The following is a 24404-nucleotide window of genomic DNA, read 5'->3' as shown; positions in this document are numbered from 1 at the left end:
TTTTCCCGCAAACTTTATATGCCCCAGTACAGGGGAACGCCAGGGCCAAAAAGTGGGAGTGGGTGGGTAGGGGAGTTGGGGGGGAGGGTATGGGGGACTTTTGGGATAGCATTGGAAATGTAAATGAGGAAAATACCTAATAAAAATATTTAAAAAAAAATTTCCCACCATGCAGTGGGTACCCAGGGGATTTCTGGAGCAGACAGACTAATGGCACTGGAGTGAGTGACAGTGGCCAGTTAGGCAGAATGAGAGTACGGATACTAACTATGTGGTGGCGGAGGCTCTTTCTTTCACATTCTCGGAACGTCCGGTGGAAAGAGGCAATGTTCTTGTCAAATTTCTCTGAGTGTCTTCCCAAAAATTCTCTCACATCTTCGATGGTTTTCAGGGAGAAAGGATCTGCAGGCGCTGAAGGTTCTTCTGAGAAAAGAGAGGGAGGGTCGGGCTGGCTAGAGTTTTCCGTTTTCTGAACAATGGGGGTGGGGTGGGGGTGTCCCTGTTCCAGAAAGAAAGATCTAGAACACACACACATACACACACACACACACACACACACACACACACATACACGCTTCCAAGAGAGGATGGCCAAGGACCAGGGAAGAAGGTAAAGAAACTGCTGTCCAAGAACATCCCAGTTGCAGGAGAGCATAGAGTCCAGAAAACCACACAAGGTCTTTTCAGGAAACGAAATGCCAGTGATGTGTGACCCAAGGGACAACCCATGGGGCTGAGGTGAAACTGGCTCAGGACAATTCGGTGTCATGGTGCATTTGGCACAGGGTCTGTGCTGTTTCCTGGGCCAACTAAACAACCCATTGAAAACCAATGAGCTCTCAGAGAGGCAACGGTGTAGCTGGTTTAATAAAACACAAAGCTAAGTCCCGAGGCTGAGCCTAGATTCAGCCAGCACTGCGGCTCTGCACAGCTCCAGGGACAATCTTCCTCAAGGGTTGATTAGAGCCCCGAAGCCTCTGGGCTGGAGTCCTATCATATCCGCCAAGGCAGCCCCAATCCGCACATCGCCTTAGCAAGGGAAGACATAGATCAAGTCCCAAAGGGGACTTTTATAGTTAGGCAGGTCTCTAATGGGCTCTCTGATATTTCTGTGTGTGTGACATTCAAGCATTTAACAGCTGGGGGGGGGGGGAGTGATGTGCGTGCACGTGCACGAGAGAAAAGATCAGCCCTCCCTCGGTACCTGAAGTCTCTCTCCTCTCCAAAGGATGAGCAATGCAGAGAATGCTGAAACTCTCCTCTTTCTCGTTGTAGAAAGTCTCCTCAAAGAGGATGGGCACAGAGAGAAGGCAAGCAAAACCTGCTCCTAGCTTAATCCTGTTTCCTTCAATGACGACAGCCTGGAATGAAGAAAACCTCACTGGACCAGCCTAGGGTGGCCACCGGGACCCTTGTAGCCACCTCTTGGGAGGTATTTAGGCAGAGCCTGTCACTCCACCCCAGTGTGGGTTAGCTGGACATGTGACTAGGAGATGTGGTGATAAAAATCTGTGATAGTTACGTGCCAGGCCTCATGAGCCACAGAGGGATGTCAACCAACCAAGCAGGCTGATAACAACCCTCACCCTCTCCGATCTGCCTCGGTATCTACGAACCCCACCTGTTCCAGCCCTGGGTCAGACTGCAGAGCAACCCCAGTGAGAAGAGTAATTTAGAGTGGCCTGGACCCCTGACTGTGCATCAGTTGGGGGGATGGGGCCAGCTGAGTGCAAATGAAACATCTACCTCTTAGGTTCTACCTGCTTCCGTTAGAAAACCAACAAAATGCACGCACACAGCTGGACACGGCAGCTCAGGCCTGTAATCTCAACACTTGGGAGGCTGAGGCAGGAGGATCATGACTTCCAAGCCAGCCTGGGACATAATGCCTGAGACAACAAAACTCTGTGTCAAAAATCAGTATATATGGGCTAGGTGTGGTGGTGCATGCCTTTAATCTCAGCACTTGGGAGGCAGAGGCAAGCCAAAGTCCCTGAGTTCAAGGCCAGCCTGTCCTACAAAGTGAGTTCCAAGCCAGCCAGGGCTACATGGTGAGACCGTCTCGAAATAACAACCACAACAAAAGAAATAGCTTAGTGGGATACAGACCTGAGAAGGGGTACTCCAGGGGCCCCCAACATACAGGTAGATGACTCCCTTGGCTGAGGGAAGGAGGGAAGAACTCCAGCCCCACCACACCTCCCATGACAGAGTCTGGGTCCTACTCACTATTACCATGGCCCCCTGTCTCAAAGGCTCCCTAATAAAGATGGGGGACCCATAACTCTTTCCAAAAGCTGCTATGTACAAACAAAAATCAATATTTGATGCCAACAATGTGAAAAGCTGGAAAAACAGGGTCAATCTTGTCTCTGTCTGCCCCACCCCACCCCCATCAATCCGGAGCCACCTTAGAAGTGAGTACCTTTCCATCTAAGGTCTGAAAGTGTCCTTCCGTGGGTACCAAAACATAGGACTCGAACTGGCAGGAGGCCTGCACACTGCCGGGCAGGCTTCCTCTGCAAGGCACTAGGACCTAGAGGAGAAGGAAGCTTAGTGATTGGTGGGCAGAGTGCTGTGTGACTTCTGCAGCCCGGGCTGGGATGAGGCACGCCAGCTTACTTGGAAAATGGTTCTGGTTAAGGTTAGAGGCGTGGCCTATTATGATTGGCAGCAAATGCTTTTACTTGCGCGCACGCTCGCTCTCTCTCTCTCTCTCTCTCTCTCTCTCTCTCTCTCTTTTCTTCCCTGCCCCCCCTCCCCCCACTTCATGAGCCCTAACTTGTTTCATCTCTTTCTTTTTAAAAAAATATTCTTTTGCGACAGGGTCTCTTTTATCCCTGGCTGTCCTGAAATTTACTATGTAAACCAGGCTGGCCTCAAACTCACAGAGTTTGCCTGTGCCTCCCAGTGCCAATATATAAGGCACGCACCACCACACCCAGCTCAACTTGTTTAATTTGTAGACTGGAGAACAATATGGTGAGCCCCGCATGTCCTTCATCCAGCTTCAAAAATTAGGAATTCAGTGTCCGGTCCTGGGCCATAGCTTTCTATACGCAATCTCTAGGTTATTTTGAAGCAAAGCCCAGAAAATTACATAAGGTAGAGAAGTGACTCATTCATATATATATTTTAGGAATGCATTTCTGAACAATGAGCCTTCTTTTTAAGAAACAGAACACGCGGTTGGAGAGATCGCCCAGCGGTTCCCAGCACCCATGTCAGTCATGGGGATCCAACGCCCTCTCCTGGCGTCTGGAGGCACTGCACACACATGCACAAACCCAAACACTGATATACACACATATACACATAAATCTAAAAAAATAAATGAAAATTAAAAGCAGAACCATAGTGCATTATTATGCATAAATGCCCACTTCAAACTTCTCTAGTTACCTCCTACTTTTTTTTTCTTCTTAAAAACATTATTTTTAAAACATTTTTTTTAATTCATTGTACAAATTTTGCCTGAATGGGTATCTATGCACTAGTTGCATTCAGTACCCACAGCGGGCAGAAAAGCGATGCTAAATCCCTGGAACTGGAGTTACAGACCATTAGGACTCCATGTGTGTGGTGGGAACTGACCGGAGGCCCTCTCCTCTGCAAGAGCAGCAAGTGCTCTTAACCAATGGGCCTCTGCTCTGGCCCAAATGTTCAATTTCTGATATTTATGTCTTCACTGTTTATATTCAGGGAAAATAAGACTTCCTTTTATGTATTTAAACTCTATTCTGTAGCTCTTGCTGAATTCCCTTTGAGATTCCAGTACTGAAGAAAAGGCAGACAGTGGCATATGCCTGTAACCCAGCACTCAAAGGGGCCCAGCAGGGGGCTGACTGGTGCAAAGTCAGCCTCAGTCATTTGAGGCCTACCTGGGATAAAATTGTATGCATTTGTTCATATTCATATGTGTGTATATATATATATATACATATATACATATATATATACACACATACATATATATATATATATATATATATGGATTCAACTTCATTTGTTTAGCACGTGTGTTTGGGTGCCCACAGAGGCTGAAAGAGATTGTCCAATTCCTTGAAAGCTGCAGTTACAGGCATTTGTCAGCCAGCTGATATGGGTGCCGGAATCCAAATTCTGGACTTCATGACTGAGCTGAGCTGCAAGAGCTCTTAACTGCTGAGCCATCTCTCCAGGCCCCTCAGATCTGAAAGCTTCATTTAAAACTAAAGGGAGGCCTCTGGGTATATCAATTTCAAAATGGGAAACAACTCCCAGCCAGCTCTATGGGACCTCAGGACTACATAAAAAGTGCAGCTCACGCTAAGTGCACACACAGAAGACCTCGAAGCCGGAGAGTGGGTTCCAGCCAGCGGATGCCTAGCAGCAGTTCTGGGGGCATGTAATGTCAGACTCAGAGACTTTGTGGTGGCCACTGCTGCTGCACTGAGGAGGAGAACACACCGTCCATCCATCCATGAAACAGGCATGCTCCTGGCCTTCATCTAACTTCCACAGGACCAGGAACTTGTGTGTGTCCTGGGAAATGCCACCCAAGTAAGATGTACATCCTGTTGGCTTGCCGGCACACCTTCCCGTGCCCAGCACCCGCCATGCTGGATCACCAAGCATGCCAGGCAGAGTAGGTGGCATGCGCTCACTGACTGAACAGGAGACCCTGCAATTTCACACACTTGCCCTTCCCCAGTTTCCTGACAGACTTGGATGTGAGGCTAAACCCTTCCATTTCAAGGGAGAGGATCCCCCACTACAGAAAGCCCCCCCACTAATAAGCTATAGACAGCCCTAACCCTTATTTATTTAGCTTGTTTGCTTGCTTTTTGTTGCCGGTGTTTTGAGAGAAGGTCTTACTGTGTAGCCCAGGCCAGCCTGGAACTCCAGCTCCTCTCCCTCGGGTACCTACCTGCCTTCTTCTATTTTTTCTGACGAGCAAATGGACCCATCCTCTAAGTCACACTGGAAACTTGGACAACTTTCTCAAGGCAGTTGTCATGAGCCAGTGTAAAAAGAGATGATTTGTTCTTCCTTTCAGCTCCTGCTCCCAGAATGACGACCCTGAGACTGATTATTTATCAATAAATGCCTAGGCCATAGGCTTCGGCTCATTCCCTAACCAGCTCATAACTTACTTACTCCATTTAAACTATTTTATGTCTACCACTTGGTTAGTTACTTTCTTCAGTCCTGGCCACTTCTTTCTTTGCATCTTCTTTGCATCGCCTCAGCATATCATTCCAATCTCTCTCTTCATTCTATTCTCAGTTCTGCTACTTGCTGGTTTCCGTCAGTCTCCCCTAGTTTCCAGGCAAAACTCCCTTTTATTCTCTCGCTATTTCCCAGAATCCTCTCTCTTCCTGCCAGTGTCCCACCTCCTATTTCCTGCCTCAGCTCATTGGCCATAGGCTTTACTGACAGGTGATGCTTATATGAGATACTCCCTACAAACCAGTCCTTCACCTCCCAGTGACTCCAATGTGCAGCAAGCCACCATTTAGCCGCTCTCTGCAACAGACTGCGGTGAGACAATCGTCCTGCCCACAGCTGCACAGTGTTTGCTGAGCCCAGCAGAACCTCTGATAATGATCAAGAAACTCTTCCCAAGCCTGGCATTGTCTGAGCTTATAGTCACCTGTTTCGCTTTGACACAGGGTGGCTGGATCTAAGTCTGTATAAATTCTGCTACGCTTAGAGTCATTGTAAAATGGGAATCTCAAAAAAAAAAAAATCAGTGGGTTGTCAACTTAAGAAAATGTAGCCATCGGTAGTGACCCAAAGCCCTGTAAGTAACCCGCATAAATTTATTTTACCCAACCAGATGAATGCAAATGAGTCATGGGGGGCGTGATGTCTCACCTTGGTGGTAGATCTTAATTATATATCTCTCTTACAAAGTCAGGACACAGCTGCCTGTGGACAAGAGTCCCTGGAGAGAGACCCTCCCAAGCCACTCTCAGAAAGCCCCAGGTGCATTATTAGCCTAGATAATAAGCACAGAGGTGACTATTAGAACAAAGTGGGTGTCACCAGGTCCCTGTGACTGAAAGATGAGGGGTGCAGGAGGAGGCTTTTCCATGGTGCAACCAGGGGGCAGGAAGAAGAGTCCTCCCAGGCAAGGAAGCCCTGGAAGGAAGCCAGCTCCAGCGGTGGCTGGGCCAGGTAGGAGACCGGGTCAGCCTTCCCCCTCAGCTGCCACACCCGTGCTATGGCAGACTGGCCGAGCAGGGTATCATGCCAGTTTGTAGGGGAAAGTCCCAGAGATGGCTGATACTACAGAAATACATTTATTACTCCGTCATTTTTATTTTAAATGTTTGAGTGTTTTGCCTATGTGTATGCCTGTGCGCTGCGTATGCCTGTGCGCTGCATTTCCACACACTGCCCACAGAGGCCCGAACAGAGACATCAGATCCACTGGAACTGGAGTTACAGATGGTTGTGAGCCACCAGGTAATGGCTGGGAATCAAACATGGGTCCTCTGAGATCAGCCAGAGCTCTTCTCTGCTCTTCTCTTAACCACTGAGCCATTTCTCCAACCCCAAGACAGTTCTTAAAACGGTGAATTTATCTTTTTTTTTTAAAGTCCCATGGTTATGGTTTGAATCTGAGATGTCTCCCACAGCTCACATCTTAAATGCTTGGTCCCCAGCTTGCATTGCTGTCTAGAAGTCTATGGCATCTTTAGGGGGCGGAGGCTGGAGAGTGGAAGCAGGTCACTAAGGCGAGGCCTTGGAAAGGCATGGCTGTTTGTAACTGGTTCCGGTTTAGCAGTCTGCTTCCTGTTCCTCCATAATGTAGAGACGCCTCTGCAAACACTCCAGCCATTGCGACTACTCCAGTAGGATGGAACATAATCTTCCACAACTGATTCCAAACCAACCCTCCCTCCTTAGGTTGGTCGTGGCAACAAGTAAGGTTAATACTGTGGTCCCAATGGCAAACTCCCGGGGCAGAAACTAAGCACGAAGCTGCTGATCCCACACTGCTCTCTCAGAAGTGACAGGAAGGATGAGGAACTTTCTAGAAGCAATTGCAACGTTCTATTTTTTTTTCATTCACTGTGCTAACAACCATGTAGATCACACTGCACAGTGAACAGCTGTGACCCATTTGCCCATGCTTTGAACAACAGGGGGTCAGAGCGAGTCACCCAGCTTCAGCCCTACCCCTGAGTCCGCTGGCAGAGTGGTTCATCGCACAGTTGACTCCTGCAGGGAAGCTGGCCTCATCCAACCGGGCCAAGGAAGGCCTGAAGCGGATCGCCACCCAGAGTGGGCCAGGTGGATCTGTGGCTCTCGGAAGGGACTGGAGCAGAGTCCTACTTCAAAAGATGGGGCTGAGCGCCATGGTGCACACACAGCTGGGATCTCAGTATTGAATGTGGGTCCTCACGTGCTCTCACCACCGAGCCTTCTCTTCATCCCCTTGTCTGTTTCTTTACTTATTTATTGGAGTTTTACAAGATGAGTCCCACTAGGTAACATATGCTACTCAAAACTCACGTGTTGGAGTTACTGGCCTGTTTTGTCATGTTCCACCTGGAATTTTTATTTTTTGTATAATGAATTCTATGGCTTCCAAAATCCAAATTAAGAGACCAAAAGTCTCTGGTTAAAACACATGAAGCAAAATACTAATCCTAAAACCCAGAGCAAGCCTCTAGAGGAGGAGGCTCCTGTGGGCAGAAACAAGACAGCAATCACTTCTGGTTTTCCAGAAAAGCTACCAGCAAACGGAGGTTGGCCTGAGCTAGCTAAACTTCTCCTTTGGTGCAAATCCTCGGAGGCCTGACCTGAGCAAGTCACCACAGGAGAAGAGAAGCAGAAGCTCAGTGAGGTGAGAAGGGAGCAGGACACAGAAGCCAACAGGGACTTCCCAAGCAGAGTCAAGGACAACATAAAAGGAAGTGTGGAAAAAGAAACTGAGGCTAGCTCGGTCAGTGAGGTGCAGGACTTCAACTTAACCCCCGGAACTCATGTGAAAAAGCCAGACAAAACAGGTCTGGTGGAGCATATATGTATGAACTCTGAGCAGAGGAAGCAAGAGAACCCTCAGATGGTAGGTTAGTCAGCCTAGCTGCGTAGGTGTGTACCGATCCAATGAGAGACTCAATATCAAAAACAAGAGCTATGTAGTATGAGGAATGTCACCTGAGGCTGTCCCGTGACCGCCACATGCACATATAGATTTGCCTTCATACACACAAACTCACACATAAGATACTGGGATAGTTCAATGATAGAGCCCCTCCCTGGAATCTCCCAGTGAGGGGCTGTGGGCGTGGCTCAGTGGTGGAGCACCTGCCTAGAATCCCCCAGTGAGGGGCTGTGGGCGTGGCTCAGTGGTAGAGCCCTGACTAGAATACCCAGTGAGGGGCTGTGGGCGTGGCTCAGTGGTGGAGCACTTGCTTAAACTCTCCCAGTGAGGGGTATCAATCAATGGCTCAGTGGTAACTTGCCTGGCATGTACAAAATCCTGATTTTCCTCCTTGGCACTGATTTAAAAAAATAAAAAAGGAAAAGAAGAAAGAGGAAGGGAGGAAAAGGAGGGAGATGAAGAGGAGGAGGAAGGAGAAAGAAAAAGAAAGAAGAAAAAGGAAAAGAAGAAAGAGGAAGCAAGGAAAAGGAAGAAGAAGAGGAGGAGGAAGAGAAAATAAAAAGAAGAAAAAGAGAGAAGAAAAAGAAAAGAAAGGAGGAGGAGAAGAAAGAGGAGGAAGAGGAAGAAGATGAAAGGAGGAGGAGAAGAAGGAGGAGGAGAAGGAGGAGGAGGAGGAGGAGGAGAAGGAGAAGAAGAAGAAAACAGCAGCAGCTGCAGCTGCTCTGGTTGTCATTTTGTCAACTTGACTCAAGCTAGAGTTATCTGGAAAGAAGGAACCTCAGCTGGAAAGAGGCTTCCGTCATATTGGACTGTGGGCATTTTCCTGATCTACAACTGATGTGAGAGGGCCAGCCCACTGTGGGCAGTGCCATCCTTGAGCAGGTGATCCTGGGCTGCATAGGACAGCAGCTAAGCAAGCCATGGAGAAGAAGCCAGAAGGCTGCACTCCTTTGTGGTCTCTGCTTCAGTTCCTGTCTTGAGTTCCTGCCCCGCCTTCCCTTCATGATAGACAGAGACACAAACCAGGACAACCACTAATGTGCAATACTGAATGTTCCCCCACAGGCAGGCTCAGGTGTTAGAGGCTTGGTCCCTAGCTGGTGGCCCTTTTGAGAAGGACCTGACAGCTTAGGCTGTGGAGGGGCCCTTACCTGGTCGAAGCAGCTCATTGGGAGGCATGCCTCTGTGGACTAAGCTGGTCCCTATTCCCTCTCTTACTCTTTCCTTCCTGATCCTGAGATGAAGAACATCCTGCCTCACAGACTCCCACCACCACACAATGCTCCACTCACCACAGGTCCAGGGTCAGCAGTCTCGATACGGACAGAAAGCTCTGCCACCACTGGCCAGCACCCAACTCTTCTCCAATAGGTGGTTTCTGCTAAGCATTCTGTCACGTTATCAAGAAAACTGACTAAAGCTCCCAACCCATGTCCTGGGAAGATCTGCAACACCAAGACATGGGGGTGCCCACTCTAGGCGGCACAGGTTCCCGACACCACAGTTGCTCCCAAATGCTTCTTCTATTCCTGCTCCCGGGGCCCCGCCCGGGAGGCTTCTGAGCCGTGGCTATTGCTCAGTTTCATTTCTGTTGCTGGGAAACGGTTTACTTGACTTAGAATGTCCAGGTACTGTCCATCACTGGGGGGAAGAGGGGAGTGTAGATGTGGAGCCAGGAAATCTAGCAGACAGTCAGTCCCATTACGTCCAAGGTCAAACAGCGAGAGACAGATGCACCATGCCTCCTGCTTGCTGCCTCTTACGTGTTTTCTTCACTCTTCTGAAGTCCAAGGCTCATGAAACAATGTAGCGCACAGTGGGCTGTGTCTTCCTGAACCAATTAACAAAGAGACAATCCTCCCCCCCCCCCCCCCACACACACACAGCCACAGGTCAGCCTTATCCAGATAATTCCTCAATTAGCACTTTCCCCTCAGGTTATGGTAGGTGTGCTGAGATGACATATTCTGAATTAATTATTAAGCTGGTGCTGAGAACTGAACCTGGGTCCTCTGCAGAAGCCATAAGTGCTCTTAACCGAGGAGCATTTAAACCTAACCATGCCACTCGGTGAGCATTCACATGCTCCCTGATTCCATAGGAGGGCACCCAGCTGAACAGAGGAGGACTGCTGAGCACCAGGGAGGACCGTTACCCGAGTCCTAGGAGCACTCACAGACAACAAGGAGATAAGAACGCTGAGTACCAGGACAAAGGTAGGATCTACCATAGGTGAGGGGCAAGAGTTTGGAGACAGGATGACAACCCAGGATGTGCTGGCTGGTTTAGGTCAACTCGGTGCAAGCCGGCATCATCTGAGAGGAGGAAACCTCAATTGAGAAAATGCCTCCATAGGATCTGGCTGTAAGGTATTTTCCTAATTAGTGATTGATGGGGGAGGGCCCAGTCCATTTTGAGCAATGCCATCCCTGGGCAGGCTGAGCAAGCTATGTGAGACAAGCCAGTAAGCCACCCTCCATGGCCTCTGCATCAGCTCCTGCCTCTAGGATCCTGCTCTGTCTGAGCTCCTGCACAGACTTCCTTCGGTGAGGAACAGTGGCATGGAAGTAGGAGCCAAAGAAACCCTTTCCTTGCCAACTTGCTTTTTGGTTATGGTGTTTAATCCCAGCAATAGACACCCTAAGGCAGCCCAGGTCAGTCTCAGGACGCTTCATCCAGGAAGGAGATTGAGGTGGCCCCTCACTGTTCAACCACATATCCAACATTGGGTAACCACCCCCTCCCGGGGGGGAGGGACAGCACAGGGGTTCGTTTAACTCCACAGCTCTGCAACTGACTTCCTCTAAATATCCCCTTCACCTGCCACACTCCCGACACTGCTCACGCGTGAAGGCCGGTAGACTTACAATGCCATGGATCTGGGCCACCTTGCTGCACAAGTCGGGGCGCCACTTCTGAAGGGCCAGGTAGAAAGGGTTTTTCAGGAGATCTTCATCATATAGAGCCATAGGGACTTCGGGGGATCCAAGTGAGCTTCCTGCAACAAGGGAGGGAAAAGCTGTGAACAGAGACAAGGCCCTCACCACGTGCAGTAAACCTGGAGCTCACTCTGTAGACCATGCTGGCCTTGAACTCAAAGAGATTCACCTGCCTCTGCCTCCCAAGAGTTGGGATTAAACACTTCTGCCACCTTAACTGGCATAGCTGGCTGTGTCTTTTTGCCTTTTTGTGCTTTTTGGTTGTGGTGACCCACAAATCCATGCATGTGCGCGTGGGCAGCCCCGCCCCTCCTCTCGCCCCCCCCCCCAGAGCTCTAAGGATGTAGCCCAAGGCAATCAACCAATGACCTAAATGCCCAACCACTTTGTTATTTGTTATTTTGCTTGAAGCAAGGCCTCACTATGTATGCAGCCCAACCTGACCTCAAAATCAGGATCCTCCTACCGAGGTCCCCACTGCTCTGGGACTGACCTACTACAGTGTCCCCAGCTCTGGGACTGTAGTAGAGTGCACCCCATGCCCAGCTTTCTCCACTTATTTTCATCCTGAGCCAGCCCTGTAGCCTGACTTCACTGGCTACAGTTTCTGTTCATCAGCCTCGAGGGGCCTTGTATATCCCGCCCTCGTTCTCAATATACCCCAAGACAGCATGCTGGGAAACAGCCCAAGTAAGGAAAAAGCCATGGCGGGGAGAGAGAGGAGCCCATGTGAGCTAATGAACTGAGCCATGCAGGAACAAAATGGAGCCTCGCAGTTATGCCAAGGAAAACATCTAGAGAGTAACGAAATGAGGGCAGCTGGGAGCTCTCGCATTCTGACTTGGTTACACAGCAAAGGCCTCCTGCAACCAGGACCCCTCCAATTCCACAAGCATAGCCCCTGGAACTTCTAAAAACCATAAACTGTCTCACATTCCCATCTCCAACCCATCTGGATTTTATTTTTGCATACGCTATAAATCGGCAGCTAATTTCACTTTTCCATATGGTACGCTGATTGTCCCAACATTGCTTTTGGCACAGTCTCTTTCTTTCACACACCAGTTGAGAAAACTGTCTCCGACATACTCCCAAGTTCTTATGTGCGTTCATCCTATTTCCTCACCCTACTCGGTTTTAGTGGTCTAGACCTGGGCTGCTTAAAAAGAGGTAGGGGAAAAAAATAGAATTATAGATACAGATCATACAGCCACATGGAAATTCTTACTGCCTTTGTTTCATTTTGAATTATTACATTTTAAATAGATATTTTTAGTGTATTTGGTTTGTTTTAAGTTATTACATTTTCTACTTTTTTTTTTTTTTTTTTTTTTTTTTTTTTTTGCTTTTGCACACGGGTGTGGAGTGTGAGCAACACGTGCAACAGTATGCATGTGACCGTCAGAGGGTGACTCCCGGGACTTGGTTCTCTCCTTCCAAAACGTGGGCAGGGCAGGCCGTGGGGATGGATTTAAGGTTACTGAATGTACCACCTTGCCAGCCAACTGTACTTGTTTTTATTGCACCTCAAACCCCTGGGTTCATGTGATCTTCGTAACCCCACTCTCTAAGTAGCTGGGACTCCAGGTGTGCCCACCATGCCTGATAAGTACATGATATGAATGTCTAGTAGCCACATTTAAAAAATAAATAAAACAGCTAAAACTGGTTTTTAACAGTTTATATATTGTGACCTATCCAAAATACACTTTCAATAAATAATCATTACTTTAAAATTAAAATTAATGTGGCCTATGAGACAGATGTCTCAGTGGATGAGGGCACTGCTGCCAATCCTGACGTCCTCACTTCCATCCCCGGGCGAGAACTGACTCCTGCAAGCTGTCTTCTAACTTCTCTTTTAAATTATTATTTTCGTTATTTATTTTAAGTGCACGGGTGTTTTGCTGTCGACATGTACAACTACGAACCACACGCGTGCCTGGTACATGTGGAAGCCACAAGAGGGCGTCAACCCCCCCCCCCCCCCCCCCGGAGTTCAAGATGGTTGTGAGCCACCATGTAAGCGCTGACAACTGAACCTGGCTCCTCTGCAAGAGCAGCCAGTGCTCTTAACGACTGAGCCACCTCTCCAGCTCCTGTCCTCTGACTTCTACACATACACACAAGGCTGTAAACTCCATCTACCCAGATGGAAAAGTCTACCTGACAGAGAGCCACACAGGCCTATCACCAAATCTCTTGGCCCAATAAGAGCTGGCTTGACTACTGGCCCCACTGGGGACTCTTCTCACTGGGACCTTAACTCCTCCCACAGGAGGATCTAAGGGAACTTTTAAAAAAGAACCTAAAAGAAAATAAAATGGGTGTAAATAATCCTTCCTTGGGCCCCCAGAGAGACCCTGGCAATGGTTCAGGTGTTTGATTCATTGAATTCAATTACTTCCAGATTCTCATGATTCCCCAAGAGAAGCAGAGAATGCAATTTGGGGGGGGACAGAGTCAGAAGGGAATAGCATTCTTCTGGTTTCCCATAGGTGGTTCCATGGGGCAGAGTATGACAGCTGAAGATGCTTCGGATAAAAACCACTTGAGAAACAGGATGTATGTGATGGCGAGATAAACCTGGGGAAGGGCACGTGACACTGGCAAAGCACTCAAACCATCACTCCTCAGCAAGGAGATATGGCCAGAAAGGAAAAGGCCTAGCAGGGGATGGGGGAGACACTGAGATGTGGACCAAAGCAAGGCTAAGGATTCGGGAGGTCGTGAGTTCAGTTCATAAGAAGTCTTAAGAATCCAAGACCAGGGGGCTCCTGACCATCCCTAACAGACCTCCAGTGAAAATTGACAGCACTAGTCAGAACTGCCAAATACCCCTGAACGTGAGTTACCCTGTGAACAAGACAGCCATACGGAGAAAGTCTGAACATTTCAGGAGATAGCATGCACACTGAGGTGTGGTTTTGTGGTCTTCAGCTGTCCTGACAAGCCAGATGAGTCTGGGTAGTCAGGGACCATCTGGGGACTGCGCACAGCCCTGCTCTGCAAAATCCAGCATGGGGAGTCTATGCCTCCCAGAAATGTACTCCCTGCCAAGTACATGCCAGGAACCCTAGACCTGGTTCGGAACCAAAGACCCTAACCAGGCATGCTATCCAAGCAATGAGCAAGGCCCTCTAAGTGATGCAAAGGGAAGGGTAGGGTTGGGAACAAAACGAGAACAGTTTCTAGCCATCTTTTTTTTAATATCAACGGAAGCACAGGGATGTAATCTGTGCTTTCTGGTCCCTAGTCCTTCTGGCCTTGTGATATTTACAGATGGGGCTATATTGTCCATAAACCCCACGTTAGAGCACTCAGCTTTAACACCCGCATTCAGCTCACTTCGAGGCCAAGAGGAAGCAAGAGGACAGCTGTCTCTACCAGGTAGGTGAAGGGTTAATCCCAGACAGCAGCCACACAGGTAAAAATAAACAAAGTGCTCAAAGCTGGTCAAACACGGTGACACTGGTAACTGGTGTTAGGGAGAAACAGGGAGCCAGTTAAGGGGTATGGTCTCTGCTCAGATTGACCCCATCACCCTGCTCCCGGTAGTTGCAGATGGAACAGCCATGCACCCATCTCCCTGCCAGGATCTCAGGCACTCAGAGGGCCAGTAATTATTAGCTCCCTAAGATGGCCAACCTCGTGACACCTTAATCCAGATTCCCCTGAACTGACTCCTCTCTAAGTCTGTCATCTATAATCAGATGGTCACATTCCTTGGCACCCCTTGGAGAGGCAGATGATACTGGACACCAACCTAATGTCACCGGCTAATAACCAGGGAGTGTCCTAACAGCACAAAATCATTGAGCGGCACCCGGACAAATCAATAACAAAAAAGCCTGCAGCAGCTTGGTATGAGGCTAGCACAGTCCAGTAAACACATGGAGGCCCAGTCATGACCTTGACCCCAGGCCCTGTGCAGACACCACTGCTGCTCGCCTAGAACTGCTGTTTGCTGTATGACTCAGGTGAGGCATCAGGGCTGGAGGAGCTCTCCCGAGGTCTAACCCAGGAATACACCTTCAGCCAACTGCAAGACCCTGGCTGCTTTCCCAACAACATCTCCTCTGCCCATTCTCTTCCTCTGCCTCCCAATTGCACACATACCTGTCCTGGTGAACCACACCCAAGTGACCTCTCCAATACTCCTATACAGTATTCCTCTGTCTTTCCTTCTCCCCCCCACCCCCGCCCCGCCAAGCCTCCTCCCCCACCCCCACCCCCCCTTAACAAGCTGAATGATCCATACTTGGTGTTTGGCCATTGTCCATTTTCTAAGCCCCATCATTCCCCATGCCCTACAGCTTCCCAAAGGGATGGGTTCTCCCTCCTTCCACCCATTCGGTCCCCAAACCTAGTCCCCTATCAAAACCCATGGGGGTGGGTGGCTCCTGCGTGGCTGCAATCATCACCCCGCCCTGCCCCAAGAATGGCTAAGTCTCACAATATCCAAATTCTGAATGCAAACCGACAGCTGAGCTGGCTAAAGGAAAGACCCCTGAGTGACAGTAAGTACTGGGGTTCAGGGCCCTAGATCCTGTCGGTTGACACACCACCACGGCCTGCACTGGGGGACTCTGAAAACCCTACTATGTGCTGCTTTCGCTCCGGATCAATGGGAAGTTTACAGTGTTTGATGTAAACAGGAGCATCTCTCCACAGAATGAAACAGAAATCCCAGCCACTGAGAACTCTGTCTGTCCAGTCTCACTAGCCCTCTTATCCCAAGCCTCTCACTCCTAGATGGTGATGTGTCACTTGCTTCCCCTGCCACCCACCCCGCCTTGAGTGTCCAGGTCCCCTGGAGCTGGAGGAGAGGCTGGAGGGGCACCGCCTGGCGCGCGCGCATCTGGGCAGTCCGTTTTCAACCAAGAAACCGAACACACTCTGTGTGGTTGTACGTCTCTGGGTACCTGAGTTTTCCATAAGTCTTCTCTACATACAGGACGAGAGGACCTCGCCACGTGTAAAGCAGGCAGGGATACCCTTTCCACTTTCAGCCCCGGCGGAAACTCAATCAGCTGGCCTAGACCAGGATCTGAACACACAGCCTCCTCCCTCAGTTTGGTCACCGGAAAACCTCCCAGGCCACATGGCCTGGGAGCGACAGCTCTGCCCACTGCCCCAAGTCCCAGCTCCGGGGGACCCAGGCCTGCCGTGGTGCCACAGGAACAGATGCATTCTCCGCGCCGCCTAGGCATCCCTCTGGACCTAGTGGACAACGTGCGCGCCGCGATGCGGACCGCAGAGGAACGGGAGAGCTGGGAGGCTCAGCCCGCCACGGGTCCGGGCCCCTGGGGCCCATCAGCCCAGCCTGGGGCTCCCCTTCAGTGCAGGGAACCCCTCCCCCTTCCTCTCCCAGGCCCCGCCCGACCTCGGCGTTCCCCAGAGTAGGGAGGCGCTGGAGGATACCCGCAGAAGACACTTACTTAAGAGGCTACATAGTTTCACCTCTGTGCTACGACAGCACCTCCCGGACCCTGGGCTGGGACCTGAGTGCCCACCACCCGGGTGCGGTGGCTCCACTCTTCAGCCTACCTCTTTACTCCGCCGTTGGGCGGAACCCTGCTCCAGTCTGTCCAATAAGAGGTCGTTTTAGTCGAGACTGACACGTAAACAGAGCAATCATTAAGTCTAGTTCAGTCGGAGGTGGGGCCCAGGCGACTCCGCGCTTCCTACTCAAGCTAGCCCCGCCCAGAACCAGGGAGTGCGCGTGCCCAGAATTCGAGAGGCGGGACCTAAGGAAGATCTGATATTAGGGGTGGGGTCCAAGCTGGGCCCCTGAAATGGGGTTAGACTGTGATGAAGAAGAGAGCTCCAACTAAGTAACAATCCTACCCGGTCGATCGCCCGTGCTACTGGTGATGCAAACTGGAGGTGCCCAGACTTCCGAGCCACCCTACTCTGTTGCCTACAGGGTCTAGTCCCTTGGTCCTTTCCCTTCACTAGCATGGGCTGCGATAAGCTAAGCATTCTTTCTACCGAGTCTCACTTTTCCTCGTCTGCAAAGTAGGAAAAAAAAAAACCTTGAATTTGTAGGGCGCTAAGGTTCCAGAATTATCATGGTAGGGAGAAGAGGGAAAGCCACACTTGATCTACCTGGGCTGGGCCCCGCCTACCCCTGGCCCGGGGGCGGGGAGGGGGCGGGGGGGGCGGGCGGAGGAAGCCCCGGGCCTGGACTGGTGGCTGGAGGCGTGTCCTAGGAAACTGGATCCTGCTGCCCTTGGCCGGGGCTAAGGCGCGCGGCTCGTCTTGGAGACTTGGGGTCGATCAAGGATGGGGTCTTCACTCTGGGCTTCTCAGGGAGCCGCCGTGAAAAAGAAAGTGGTGCAAAGACACTACGCGTGACCCGGAGCGCGTCTGGGGGAAATGGAGGAGCGGATGGGGAGAAGCTAACCAGACTACCCCAGCCGTGGGGACGCCGGAGGCGCACCTCAAGGGTCCCTGGAGAGCTCTGTTGAGAACAGCGGCGAGGACATGAGGAGCTTTCAGTCCGCCCTGCTCAAGGCTGGCATCAGGGCTGGAGGCGACCTACGACGTTGAAGGTTGCAAGTAGGGTACCGCCGGAGGGCAGCGCCATGGCCAGAGAGGAGTGCAAGGCGCTGCTGGACGCGCTCAACAAGACCACAGCGTGCTACCATCACTTAGTGCTTACTGTGGGCGGCTCCGCGGACACTCAGGACCTACGCGAAGAGCTGCAGAAGACCCGCCAGAAGGCGCGGGAGCTGGCCGTGGCCACCGGCGCCCGGTTGACCGTCGCGCTCCGGGACCGGAGCTTAGCTACCGAGGAGCGCGCGGAGTTTGAGCGGCTCTGGGTGGCCTTTTCAGGCTGCCTGGACCTGCTCGAAGCCGACATGCAGCGCGCACTAGCGCTGGGAGCCACCTTCCCGCTGCACGCGCCGCGCCGGCCACTTGTTCGCACTGGGGTGACGGGCGGCTCCTCTGCTGTAGCTGCGCGCGCCCTGAGCGCCCGCAGCCTGCGGCACGAAGCGGAGAGCGACTTCGATGTCGCCGATCTGCCCCAGTTGGAGCGCGAAGTCCTCCAGGTGGGCGAGATGATTGACGACATGGAAATGAAAGTCAACGTGCCCCGCTGGACTGTACAGGCGCGACAAGCGGCAGGCGCCGAACTCCTGTCCGGTGCCAGTGCCGGCGCGTCCTCAGCCGGTGGCATTTCGGTAGAGGAGCGCGCGGGCCCCTGCGACCCCAGCAAGGCCCTGGCTGCCACCGTTTTCAGCGCCGTGCTGTTGGTGGCTGTGGCCCTCGCCTTATGTGTGGCAAAGCTGAGCTGACTGATATCCAACGGTCGTCCGCTGCCCCTTTTCTTTCCAGGGCATGGGCTTCGGGTTTGAACCGTTAAGGAGAGAGGTAGTGAGCCTGAATGTGTGCATATGAACATGATCCTTTCAAAGCCCACCTCTGCCTGGGCAAAACGTGTTTTGTTTTTTAACATGCTGGCCCAAGAGGAGTTAACAGCACAGGGCGGCCAGGCCATTACCTCTAATGTCTGTAGGAGCTTTACCTCCTATTAATAGAAATCGGTCCACAGTGACCCCAGGTCCCTCTGAGTTTGATGGGTTAAGACGTATGTCCCAAGTTTGGTGCCCTCACGCTGGTTGGTAGCACTCATTCTGTTTTAGACGAGACAATTTTGTTAAGGTGTGGGGTTGTATCAAGCATAGTGGTGGTGGGGGAGGGAGACATTTTGTTCCCTAGACAAGAAACCAGTTGCAGTAAGATGCGCGTGGGTTTTGTTACCTTAATCCTTTGGGGCCTAGGCTTTGGGAGTGTGTACGGATAGAGGCTCGTGCAAAGTGCTTTCTCTGTGATACACTACTGCACTTGGCAGAGCCTGCCTATTAGTCACCAGGAGCTGCAGCTATGAGAGGTTTTTGTGTCGTGACCCCATTTAGGGTCACAGCCAAGAAGGTTGTGGTGTATCCTCTGCACACTTGCTTCAAGAGAAGACCGCTCCATACTCATCCCCGGATGGGGGAGGGACAGGATGGTGCTGCTTTGGGAAGGGCCACACGGCTATGTAAACAGGCACGTTCTCCTTCTCACCGGCTTACTTTATCCCAGAATTAGACCACAGTGTTTGACCCTCCTTTGAGGGAGGGCTGGGGAATCCTCTTTGAAGCTCTTAATCCTATCTATCCCTGGAATTTACTCGATAGCCAATAGGAACGCTAGTTTTCTAGAGAGCTGCCCAACTGTCTGACCCCATGTTACAGGGAAGGGCGATGCTGGTATCACTAGTAACCAGGGGTTGTGAGCCTGGCAGCTGAGTTCAAAATGTAACAGCTTTAATTTGGAATTTAAAGAGCTTTAAACACTCGCATGCGTACACACACACACACACACACACACACACACACACTATCTGAAAGAATGTAAGCACGTTAGTACCAAAGTTGGGTTGCATGTTTGTTTTTGTATAAAGGAAACTGGGCCACAAGCTCATAGATGCCAAGTGAGTCAAGCTTAGAGAACTTTTACATTGTATATGTAGTCTGCTAAATATGAATCTGCATCTGCTTTTTTCTAAAACCCTGGGGACCAGCGAGATGGCTTAAGAGGTAGAAGTATGTACTGTATCGGGACATAGTAGTGCACACTTTTAATCCTTGGAGGTAAAGGCAGGAGGATCTCTGAGTTGGAGGGCAGCCTGGTCTGCATAATATCCGGGACAGCCAGGGCTACACAGAGAGACCCTGTAACACACACACACACACACACACACACACACACACACACACACCACACGTAGGTATTGCACTTGCAGAACATGCAAGTTCTGTTCACAGTATTCATCCACCCACTGCCAGCCAGCAGTTCGCAACTGCCTGTAACTCCAGCTCTAGGAGAGGTCTAGCCCCCTCTTCTGGACACCTCAGGTATTTGTCCCCATGGAGGCACACTATTCACACATGCACATAACCAAAACGGAAACTTTTACATCTATATTCCTGAATAGAGACTGAATTTTAAGATCATAGCTCAAACTGCCAGAACCCTCCACATAAAAGGCAGAAATGGCCCCTGCTTTCCACCGGTAAAGGATGAGATGTGAGAAATGCTCTCTGCCTTCCTGGAGGGGCTTGGGGAAGTGGTACTGAGAAAGCAGATGCATTTAACTTTCAAATGGTTGGTGGGACAAAAGCAAAGATCTGCTTGGCTAGAAATGGGATTTCCTTTTAACCTCTGAAAGTGAGAAAGAGGGGGTGTTACCGCCACTCTTTGCACTCCTTAGCCATTCTTTGGATATTTAATGAGCTGGGTCATTAGATGTCCACCTGTGATGGTTCTTAGATGACTGCAATTCATTGCAATGTTGCAAAAGGTTGACTTAAACTAAACATTCCTCTAGTAGACCTGTGAACCCAGGAAACTCACTGAGATTGAAAATGTTAAACATGAGGTGAAGTCCTTGGTGTTATGATGCTGTCTAAGAAAGCTGCTATAGGACATAGGCAAAGTCACCTCTTGCCTTGTAAAACTGGCTATCTTCTAACTAATATGTCTTCTTGTGTTTGTGAGCTAGCTTGCTGATAGAATCCTGGTTCTATTCATACTTGGATGTTGAGGTAATTCATCTTCTATAGACATTTGGTATGATCTCATACTTGGTATAATTGACAAGAAAAAAAAACCAAAATACATCAGTTAGGCTGGGTTCTGTGCAGGCCTGATACTTCACAATGATACAGGAAGATCACACGTTCAAAATTAGGTTGGTCTGGAGTGTGACTTCAAGGCCATCCTGGGCAACTTAGACTCTATCTCAAAATAAAAGATGAAAAGAGGACTGGGGTTATAGCCTAATGGCGGGGTACTTGCTTAGCGTGCTTGAAGGTTCAGATTCAATCATTATACCCCCCAAAATGTATTAACCAATATTAAGAAGGCAGAACCTCGGGGTGTCAAGGCACCTATCAAGGGAGTGAGCTATGAGTCAGCAGTGAACTGCTAATGACTACAGTAGTCATAATGCAGCAAGAATATGCTCAGATAATTGGTTTTCTAAGACAGAATCTCACTGTGTAGTCCTAGCTGTCCTGGAATTCAGTTTGTAGACCAAGCTGCCCTTGAACTCCTGGGACAACTCCTAGATGCTCCTTCCTCTGCCTCCTGAATGCTAGGATTAAAGGCATATGCTACCCTGCCTTGCTTTGTAGCCCAGACTGGCCTCAAAGTGATGAGCCTCCGTGCCTTGGCCTCTTCAGAATACGCTACTGATGTGGGCCCCCACAGCCATCTGGATGATTTCTGTTTTTATGTATTATAAAAGTTTAATTGCCACAAGGGAAAATACTTAGGGTAGAGTTAAAGCCAGAGCTTTGTGATTCCCCTATGGGTTACAGGATGCTGTGTAAAGAATGTATGATTCTGTTAAGCAATTTTGGCTGAAGAGATGTCGAATTTACATGAGGTCCCTGGTAATGTAGCATTTTGCCCTGATGTGCACTCTGGTCCATTTGTAAGCTGTTCTTTCCTCCTTGCTATGTTGTACGGTGGATGCTTTGTAAGCCTCGGGGCTCCTGTGTATAAGAAGCTGATGAGGAAAATATTGCAGGAAGAGCTTACTTCTGCATCCCTTGGGGTGTGCCTCTCCCTTGAGGGCCCACCATCTACCCTGCCTCTCTCCAAGTACCTCAAGTCATTTGATATCCCTGTGCCTCGCATCCTCCACTGGTAGCACTGGGGTCTTGGGAGCCCTTGTGGAGCCCTTGTGAGCTTGAGGTGTCGAGCAGATGGCACTGAAGTGGGACAGGCTTATTTTGTTGGATGATTTGGTTTGGGACTTTGTACTTTGCTGGTTGGTTTAGGTATATCCTCATGGAATGTAATCCTGTAGTCTAGCGGTTATTGTCTAAACATAGGCTGTTCGGGGGCTGGGGAGATGGCTCAGAGGTTAAGGGCACATGCTGTTCTTCCAGAGGCCACAAGTTCAGTTCTCAGCACCCACACTGGGTGGCTCACAGATGCCCATAATGCCAGCTCCAGGCAGATCGGGCATCTCTAGCCTCTGTGGACACCTACATTCATGTACACAGATACACATACGTACACATAACTGAAAATCACGTATTTGAAAAGTAGTTTTAAAAGATTAAAAGTCAGGCTAGTGAGGTGGCTCGGGCTAAGGGTGCTCACTGCCAAGCTTGACCACCTGCGTTCCATCCTGAAATCCACAAAATGGAAGGAGAGAACAGGCTCCCAAAAGTTGTTCTCTGACCTACACAGAGACAGAGAGAGAGACAGAGAGACAGAGAGACAGAGAGAGAGAGACAGAGACAGAGAGAGAGAGAGACAGAGAGGTGCAGCCCCCTTGCCCCACAAAATAAATAAATAATCCATGTAAAACAATAACAAGTATTTAGTTTTAAAAATCAAAACTAATGGCGCTTAGTGCTCATAAGCTTCAGTGCACATAGAGTGTAGACACTAAAAAAGCAAGCGTGGGATTGGGGTACAGCTTAGCAGTAGTGGGCTTGATCTGCACGTCACAGCTCTGGATTCAACTGGCAGCAATGCAAAGGGAAGACAGAGGTTCACGTGTATATGCTGCCTGTGTATAGTATTTAAATAGACAAGGAACTAAACTGCAGACTCTTAAGTCTGAATCTGAGTCTTTATTTATTTTTAGGGGCTGGGGAGATGGCTCACAGGTTAGGAGTGTGTGCTGCTCTTACAGAGAACCAGGATTCAATTCTTAGCGCCCATATGGGGCCGCTCATGCCTGACTGTAACTCCAGTTACAGGCTCTCTGTCGCCCTCCTCTGGCCTCCAGGGACACTGCATACCAAGCCATGCAAAGTGCACTAATTCAATCTTGTTTTCACAGCCATTAGGCCATCACAAGGGATTCTGGGAAACTGCAAAGACAAGCCCTTGCTATTTGCCCAAAAGTCTGGGGGCTATACTAGCTCCCTACCATGGAGCAGGGGGTGTTCCTAATGTGTAATGGTGGATCTGTCATGGAATCAAAGCTTTCACATCTCCGTGTTGTATCAACAGGTTCTAACCACAATGTTTGTAAATAAGTAAAAAGTACAGATAATATGCAGCATTAATAACCTCTCAGGGAAAGGACTTCAAATGGGCCACTATCGGCTTGTGATTTTAAACAATATGCTTAATTTTCTTCACCAACATTGGAATGTTGGAGTGTACACCCCATCGATAGACTTACTCTCCACAGACTCGGATGCAAAAAGAGCCCAGAGGGTTCCAAACTGTAGGTATCTGCGTGCTTTCCTCTGCAGTACAGTTGTACGCAGCCATTACCACAGGAAGCTTGGCCGTGGACATCACAGCTCAAAGCCGTCCTTCAAATGCAGTGTCTTCTGGTTCCTGAGAACTGGCAAAAGGCTGATGACTGGGACGGTAGACATTTCTGGAAAGATACTCCTGTCATTTATATATGTCCACCTCATTCTGTGGGAGGTTCAGGGAGTTTTCCCTGCAGGACTACGAGAGAGAAGACACCCTAGTTGTTTAGAATTTGAGAATTTTAAGACCTTAAGTTTATATGACTGATGTAAATATTCGAAACGACAGCTCCTGTTGTCAGATGACTTTAAAGAGTCTTTTGAACGTTCTGGTGCCAGAAAGCAGAGTTGAGTGTTGCTTGCGTGGCTATGGATGTATTAGGTGTGTGGAAGCGTTCTATAAAGAAATACACAGAAACGAAAGTACTTGTTAAGGTGGTGAGGTTATGAATTGTGAATTTTTCAATGTTTTTATTTCATCTTATATTGCTTTTACAATAAAACTTTAAATGCTATTATCATCTGGAAAAATGTTATTGTGTTATTAAAAATGTAAGTTTTAACAGTCAGAGTGTTTGAATGGGTATGCTCCTACAGACTTCATTTTTTTTGCTTTTTGAAACAAAAATCTCTGTCTTAATTACTGTTCTGTGGTTGGGAAGAGGCACCGTGGCCGTGGCCACCCTTATAAAAGAAAGCATTTAATTGGGAGGTTTACAGTTTCAGAGGGTTAATCCATCATCATCATGGTGGGAAGCAGGCAGGCACGGTGCTGGAGCAGTAGCTGAGAGCTTCACAGCCTAACCCACAGGCAGCAGGCACAGAGACAGAGACAGAGACAGAGACAGAGACAGAGACAGAGACAGAGAGAGAATGGCCCTACCCCAGGCTTTGCAACATCAAAGCCCACTCCCAGTGACACACTTCCTCCAACAAAGCTGTGTCACCTAATCCTACCCAACTGGTTTATCAGTTGGGGACTAAGTATCCAACTCTATATGCCTATGTGGTCCATTCTCATTCAAACCATGACAGTCTCTCTCTATAGAGTTGGCTGTCCTGGAATTTACTATGTAG

At 49.5% G+C, this 24404-nt stretch overlaps 2 protein-coding genes across 8 annotated transcripts in view; one reads left to right on the top strand and one right to left on the bottom strand.

Annotated features, from left to right (window-relative positions):
* The window catches only part of Ankrd27 (ankyrin repeat domain 27 (VPS9 domain)), a 53012-nt gene extending 36387 nt beyond the window's left edge, over positions 1–16625 (bottom strand). For 4 of the 7 annotated variants that reach the window (NR_152519.1, NM_145633.3, NM_001358876.1 and 1 more), the window contains exons 1-5: positions 16482–16604; positions 10969–11099; positions 2426–2536; positions 1205–1361; positions 269–423 (exon numbers count right to left, since the gene is read on the bottom strand). Coding sequence is in view for 5 of the 7 variants with exons in the window: in NM_145633.3 (NP_663608.3) it covers positions 269–423; positions 1205–1361; positions 2426–2536; positions 10969–11070 (525 nt within the window). In the remaining 2 variants the exon portion in view is untranslated. Of the gene's footprint in view, positions 1–268; positions 424–1204; positions 1362–2425; positions 2537–10968; positions 11100–16481 lie in introns of all 7 variants that reach the window. The other 3 variants (XM_017322264.1, XM_006539986.3, XM_030242590.1) reach the window with 3 other exon arrangements.
* A 643-nt stretch (positions 16626–17268) lies between these two features.
* Rgs9bp (regulator of G-protein signalling 9 binding protein) lies at positions 17269–23858 on the top strand. Its single transcript, NM_145840.3, has one exon. The coding sequence runs from the start codon at positions 17631–17633 to the stop codon at positions 18342–18344; it is 714 nt and encodes a 237-aa protein (NP_665839.1). The 5' UTR covers positions 17269–17630; the 3' UTR covers positions 18345–23858.
* The last annotated feature ends 546 nt before the right edge of the window (positions 23859–24404 follow it).

Source organism: Mus musculus, chromosome 7, assembly GCF_000001635.26.
Source record: "Mus musculus strain C57BL/6J chromosome 7, GRCm38.p6 C57BL/6J".
Classification (NCBI taxonomy): Eukaryota; Metazoa; Chordata; class Mammalia; order Rodentia; family Muridae; genus Mus; species Mus musculus.
This window is presented reverse-complemented; position numbering and strand designations above follow the sequence as displayed.

Bases quoted from the DNA above. Each gene is read 5' to 3' on its own strand.
- Rgs9bp (NM_145840.3), top strand. From the start codon at position 17,631: ATGGCCAGAGAGGAGTGCAAGGCGCTGCTGGACGCGCTCAACAAGACC.